Source organism: Octopus bimaculoides, chromosome 9 (genome assembly GCF_001194135.2).
Source record: "Octopus bimaculoides isolate UCB-OBI-ISO-001 chromosome 9, ASM119413v2, whole genome shotgun sequence".
Lineage (NCBI taxonomy): Eukaryota > Metazoa > Mollusca > Cephalopoda > Octopoda > Octopodidae > Octopus > Octopus bimaculoides.
In genome coordinates, this window is record NC_068989.1 from 42,253,977 (window position 1) to 42,261,272 (window position 7,296).

At 37.8% G+C, this 7,296-nt stretch overlaps 2 protein-coding genes across 2 annotated transcripts in view; one reads left to right on the plus strand and one right to left on the minus strand.

Moving 5' to 3' along the window:
* The window catches only part of LOC106870301 (uncharacterized), a 204,355-nt gene that overhangs the window by 98,354 nt on the left and 98,705 nt on the right, over nucleotides 1–7,296 (plus strand). The window lies entirely within an intron of this gene.
* LOC106870298 (centrosome and spindle pole associated protein 1) overlaps nucleotides 502–7,296 on the minus strand; it is a 139,234-nt gene continuing 132,439 nt past the window's right edge. The window contains exons 23-27 of the mRNA XM_052970909.1: nucleotides 6,529–6,606; nucleotides 4,734–4,829; nucleotides 2,740–2,770; nucleotides 975–1,123; nucleotides 502–585 (exon numbers count right to left, since the gene is read on the minus strand). Of these exons, the coding sequence (XP_052826869.1) occupies nucleotides 502–585; nucleotides 975–1,123; nucleotides 2,740–2,770; nucleotides 4,734–4,829; nucleotides 6,529–6,606 (438 nt within the window). The remainder of the gene's footprint in view (nucleotides 586–974; nucleotides 1,124–2,739; nucleotides 2,771–4,733; nucleotides 4,830–6,528; nucleotides 6,607–7,296) is intronic.

A 7,296-nucleotide genomic window follows, 5' to 3' on the forward strand; every position in this document is an offset into this window, starting at 1 on the left:
CAAATCAGGAGAAATTTTTAGCAAACTGGAAGTAGAATATTATTATTATTATTATTATTAAGGTAGTGAGCTGGCAGAATTATTAGACACCAGGTGAAATGCTTAGTGGTATTTCCTCCACCTTTATGTCCTGAGTTCAAATTCCGTTGAGGTCGACTTTACCTTTCATTCTTTAGGGGCCAATAAATTAAGTACCAGTAAAACACTGGTGTTGATGTAACTGACTAGTCCCTCTCCCAAAATGGCTGCCCTTGAGGTAAAAATTTGAAACCATGATTATTATTATTATTATTATCATCATTACTACTACTACTACTACTACTACTACTACTACTACTACTACTACTATTATTATTATTATTGGTATAATTTGATAGGGCTGTGACTTCAGGGTCAGCACTGCAAGCTAATAAAACATTTATCAATTTTAAAAGTTGGGTCACTGTTTATAGATATGAATTGCATTCATCATGCAGCTAGGTGAACTGAGCAATCTGTGAGTTAGACATTCACTGAGGACATGACATAAGCTGTCAAGTTGTTAGCTGGTTGTTCGGTACAGTGAAGGACAATGTCATCTATACTCTCATTCAATTTCATAAATGAAGATAGTCACAAGTGGTAACTCTTGCAATACCACCAGTGGTGTCTGTTTGAGTGCATTCAGTGCTGTTTACTGCAATACCATCTGTGCTGTAATCATTAATATACCCCAGCAGTACAATTAGTGATATTTTTTTGTCACATACTCAGTGATGTCCAGCAATGGTGTCATAAATTACTCTCAATGACGTTTGATATTATTTATTTATTTATGTGTTTCAGCCAAGTGGCTGCGGTCATGCTGGTGCACCACCGGGAGGTATAGGTATCTTCCAATGGATCTTTTCAGTGATCACTGCATATGCAGAATATAAGTGTGTCTTTTTGGTGCATATATATGTATGCATACACAGACAGATACACACACACACACATACACACACAGTTATTTGTGTGTGTGAGTGTGTGTGTGTGTGTGTGAATGTGATCAAACTTACAGCAGCATCTCTCAGATCATTTTCGAGTAATTTCTGATGTAACCCTTTCTTTAATACTTTCAGTTGGTTTAGGACATCAGCACCTGAAATAGAAGACGCATCATCAACTATACGTCATAGATGGGATCCTGAAAACCTAGGCCACCATCATCATCAAATAACAAATAAATACCTATAGATCTTAGCAGTACAATGATGTATATTTTTGTGGTTTGACATACTGGGAGAGAAAAAAAATTTGCATGAGTGACAACTGTGAGTTGAAGGTACTGAACTATTGTACTGAACTATTGACCTTTGTATCACAGGTTTAGCTCTCACTACATCCCCTGAGCTGTGTTCCTGAACAAGAGATCTCTAATTATACCTGTTTTCCTCCTGCATCACTGAAAATTTAGCAGTGAAGAAGAGGAAAGTATTTAGCTGAATACCATTGGTAGCAAATATACTGCATCTCTGAGTTGATACCAACCAGTAAGGGTGCACATCAAGTGTGGTGTACCTTAAACTGTCTTGAGGAAGCCTTCATGATGATGATGATCATCATCATCATTTAACGTCCGCTTTCCATGCTAGCATGGGTTGGACGATTGGACTGAGGACTGGTGAAACCAGATGGCTACACCAGGCTCCAATCTGATTTGGCAGAGTTTCTACAGCTGGATGCCCTTCCTAACGCCAACCACTCAGAGAGTGTAGTGGGTGCTTTTACGTGCCAGTCAGGCGGAACTGGTGATGGCCACGCTCGAAATGGTGTGTTTTACATGCCACCTGCACAGGAGCCAGTCCAGCAGCACTGGCAACGATCTCGCTTGAATGTCTTTTCAAGATAGTCATTTGATCTTCATGAAATAATAATCAAACCTCCCTTACATTATCATCACCACCATCATCATCATCATTATTCAATGTACATATTCCATGCTGGCATGGGATGGATAGTTTAACAGCCCAATAACTGCATCATACCCCAATGTCTACTTTGGCATGTCTTTTGTGGCTGGATGAAATTCCTGATGCCAACCACTTAATAGCATGCACTGAGTGCTTGTTTCCGGTCCCCAGCATTGTTTAGGTCATGTTTATACTGGGGTATGGGAGGTGGGGTTAACGTGAGGGGAAGAGGATGGGGCAGAGTAGATTCTGGCAAAAAAGTTACATGGTCCCTTGTCAGAAAATAAAAATCAGTAGTACACTGAATAATGTCATCTGATATAAATCATGTAGGAATAAAAGTCAAGGTGGTCATAGCTGGAATGTCTTACATCGTTGACTGATGACAAGAGTCAATACCCTTTTACAGTGGAGGCGCATGGCTCAGTGGTTAGGGTGCTGGACTCATGATTGTAAGATTGTGGTTTTGATTCCCGGACCAGGCGATGCCATTTCATATTGCTCTAGTCCACTCAATTAACAAAAATGAGTAATCCTGTGATGGATCAACAGGACATATAATAAACATAATAAGGTATATAATATATATACATATAAGGTGTATAGAATCATTAGGATATAGATATATTATGGCATATAATACACATAAGATGTCTAGAATCATTAAGGATGTATAATATGCATACAGGATATTTTAAAAAAGATGACATTTTTGTTTTTATAACGACAACACTAAATATGATGTTTATAATGATGACAATGACGATGATGATGATGATGACAAATAAGTGAAAACAGCACTTACTTTGAGCTCTTGGAGCCTCTTGTCTTGAAGACTGTAAAATTGTAAATACAATGTTTGTATTAGTGGTGGTGATGGTTGTTGTGGAGGTGGTGGTGGTGGGAGTAATAGCAATAAAAGGCTATCAGTAGACTCAGCAGTAAGCAAAAAGTGCTAGGTTCAATATTCAGCCTAACACAAGTGAAGGTATACACACATAAATCACTTGGATACGATTAAATGATGACACATCTAAAATGAAGTGTCATCATCCAGGATGATCAAAATAGTCAGCAATCAAAATATTAGGGTTCTACATCTGTCAACCACAGAAAGAAAAAAAAAAAAGAGTGACAGTCATAGTTAGTCAATGTTTCAGTTAGGTTGGCAGAGGAGAATATAAAGAGTGAAATATCTTGCTTAATATGGAAATATGAACTGAAACAAATGAGCTAAGCAGCCTCTATATAGTTGCTTGGTCTATTAGAAATAAGAGCTAAATCTCCCTCAATTCACACATTACTGTCCAAAAAGAGAACTCCCCACTCCAAAAAAAAAAAAAAGCCTAACACATTAGATAATGTAGTCCAAGCTACATTATGTAAAAGAAAAAAATATGACAGGATAGTTACAATTGGATCATTCGTGTTCATAAATCTGTTGAATAAAGACTGATTTGGGATAAAAGTTATATATTACCCTATTTCATACTAACGAGGTGGTGGTGGCGAAGGCCTCTATGTTGTCATTTAAACAGCTAGAGGAAAAACAGCCAAATCTTCATCCAAACACATTCTATAATCTTACACAAAAGATGGAGTATATTACTCTTTACTCTTTTACTTGTTTCAGTCATTTGACTGTGGCCATGCTGGAGCACTGCCTTTAGTCGAGAAAATCGACCCCAGGACTTATTCTTTGTAAGCCTAGTACTTATTCTATCAGTCTCTTTTGCTGAACCACTAAGTTACGGGGATGTAAATACACCAGCATCGGTTGTCAAGCGATGTTGGGGGGACAAATACAGACACACACACACACACATATACATATATATACATATATACGATGGGCTTCTTTCAGTTTCCGTCTACCAAATCTGCTCACAAGACTTTGGTCGGCCCGAGGCTATAATAGAAGACACTTGCCCAAGGTGCCATGCAGTGGGACTGAACCCGGAGTCATGTGGTTGGTAAGCAAGCTACTTACCACACAGCCACGCCTGTGTCTCTTGAGAAATTTCTGAATAAACGATCAGATGGTCATGGTGGGAATATCTTTTATTTATTTTCGTTTGGGTATGCAGGTATTTGGAAAATAACCCAAGGAGTGACAGCTGTGCCCTGTATAGTTATGGGCTGCCCTTTGGCAAGGCATTGCACCTGTACAGCCACCCTGCTAGGGATATGGCAAAGTCATGGGACTGCAGCATGGGAGATTGTAAAGAGGTAGCAGAAGAGCCCAACTGAGACAACAGTGCTTCTTACATTCTTGCTGAGTGGAGGAATCCTAGAACATCAATGGTCAGGATCACCAAAGTCTATGAAGAGAGTAACAGCAATGCATCCATAAGGGTGGATCCTATGGTTGTGTAATCATCTAATGAAAGATTCACTATGGTTCAAGCTCCCAATTCAGATTCATAATAATGGAATTGGATGGTAACAGAGGTTCATGGGAATCCACAAAGTAACAAAAAAAAAATTTGTTTACATGACTTAAAAAAGGAAAGATTGTGCCCATGACATTTGACCTATTTCAAAGACTCTAAGACAGGTAGGCAGAAAGGAGCAAAATGTGGTTAGATAGGAGGTCTGGTAAAAGTGTTTGTAAGGGAATGGACTCCACTACAGGCACTGGAGATGGAAGAGAGGAGAATGGGAAAAAGGTGGTCATTTCAAACTGAGCAACAGATTTGAAATAGAAAAAGAGGAATTATGAAGCAACAATAACATCAACAACATGACAAAAAGAAACGGTAACAAACATGTTAGACTTTACAGAAATAAAATACTCACAGAAGAACCTGATATTTTAGTTGACTGGAGGCCAGAGTCTGGTCTAGAAGTGCTGGCCCTAGCAGAGCCTGGCCTAATAGAGCTAATAGATTCTCTCTGAAAGAAATAAAGATACAATATTTAATCCGAACAACTGGAAAGATTACACTGTCAACGACTGTATAGACTTGAAATTGTATATTTTTAAAAATTATATTTTATCAGTGTTTCTCATATGCTTTACTTTCATTTTTCTAACTGTTTATTTTACAGAACAGCCAGCCATGACAGGCAAGCGAATATAGCATAGCAGCATATATAATGCTTTTGTTAACTGCTTTAGGTACCACAACCAATGGTTCTCAACCAGGGTTCATATGGCCCTTTGGGGGTCAATATAAGAATTTATCAAAATTTATGTTCAATGAATTGCTTATACTTCTACAAAACCATTTTTTTTTGGAGCAGTTTCTAATAACATTTAATTATGTAAATACAGTAAGATGTTTTTTATAAACATTGAATGGCTACTGAGGGCTAGTAGAGTAAAATAGGAACCAAAACGGTCCATAGGTAAAACAACGGTTGAGGACCATAGATCTAAATAATTATGAACAACCATAGATACACTTTTCCCATCTAATTTTTGACCTAGTGGAACATCCAAGATCTGACAGCTGGAGGAAAAGAAAGCTACTTCAGTGCCCAGTTAGTAGTCATTTACAACCAAGTAGACTGATGCAACATGAAATGAAGTACCTTGCTTGAGGAAACACCATGCCACCCAGTCCAGGAAATTAAAACAACCTTATAATTATAATCATAAACTGAATACCCTAGCCTATATGCCAAGTGGGAATACTTTAATGTATGTACCACACTTCAACAGATGAGGAATGATTCTATGACAAAACATGACAATTTGTATGAAAAATCCTCTTCCTCCTCCTCCTCATCATCATTATCATTTAATGTCTGCTTTCCATGCTGGCATCGGTTGGACAGCTTGACAGGAACTGGCAAAGCCAAGACTGCACCAGGTTCCATAGTCTATTTTGGCTTGGTTTCTACAACTGAATGCCCTTTCTAATGCTAACCCCTCTACAGAATGTACTGGGTGCTTTTTACATGGCACCATCACCAGTGCATTTTATGTCATACCAATGCTTTTAATGTAGTACAAACTATTGCACATGATAACACATTCAATGGTAAATACTGAAAATTGGTTCCTATTTTATTGACCATGCACAAAAGTAATGCAACTATGAACTTCAATGGGAATTGAACTGAGAATAGTGAGTTGTAGAGAACAAAACATGATTGATTGGCAGAATTGTTCAAGCATTGAACCAATGCCTTTTTTGGTAATTTACTAGGTCATCGCCTTGTGAGTTCAAATCTCATCAATCTCACCTTTGTATTTTATTGTTCTAGAATCAATAAAGTACTAGTAAAGTACTGGGTAATTTCTTCACCTCAAACATACACTTTTACACACAAACACCCTCTCCACACACACCCATACACACAAATAGGGCTCTACATAATTCCTGTATACCAAATTTGTTCCAAAGGCATCTGTTGGCCTGGGACTATAGTAGAAGAAACATAAACATGGTAATATATTAAGATATATAAAAGACATAACAGAGAGAGATGATGATGGTGTGTAGCAACAAGAAAGAAACTATATGGATGCAGCATAATAAGTTATCTAACAGGTATAACAGAGACAGGGAGAGAGAGTGAAGTACAGACACTAGAATATATAAACATATCTAGATAGAAGAGAAATAGAAAGAGGATAACTTACAGGAGAATTCTGTTTTGAGTTGTTTGACTTGATCTTACGATGCAAAGCTGGAACTGGTGGTGATTTCGGACGTTGTGACTGTAAAGAAGTTGGGAGTTATAGATTTCCAGTGGTTTCATCACTGTTGTATGGCATTTAAGATGGCGAAAGTGACAAGTGTTTGTGTAACTCGAGCAGAACAAATATCCCACTGGATCCCTAGTACACAATGAGGTCATAAAATAGTGAGCACCACCAATCTATATGGTACTTCAAACTACTAAAAATAGCAGTCAAATCTCCCTCAAAATCAATCTGTTGAGGGACACACTGGAGAATATAGTACTAGTTATACACCATTTGTTTTTCAGTGCTTGCATGGGTTAGATCAGGGTTCAAAACCATTTTTCATCCATGGACCCCTTTGATTACAATTTTATTCTGGTAGACTCCACCATAAACATTTGAGGTTTAAAAACTAGTTTTATAGAAACTTCTTCCAAAATTCCTATTTTGATTTTTGCACATTAACTCATGTGAGTTGAACTATGGTAAAATGTTAAAGAAAGAAACCTACAAGTTTCTTGCAATACATATCAATATAGGCACAGGAGTGGCTGTGTGGTAAGTAGTTTGCTTACCAACCACATGGTTTCAGGTTCATTCCCACTGTGTGGCACCTTGGGCAAGTGTCTTCTACTATAGCCTCGGGCCGACTAAAGCCTTGTGAGTGGATTTGGTAGATGGAAACTGAAAGAAACCCGTTGTACATATATATATATATATATA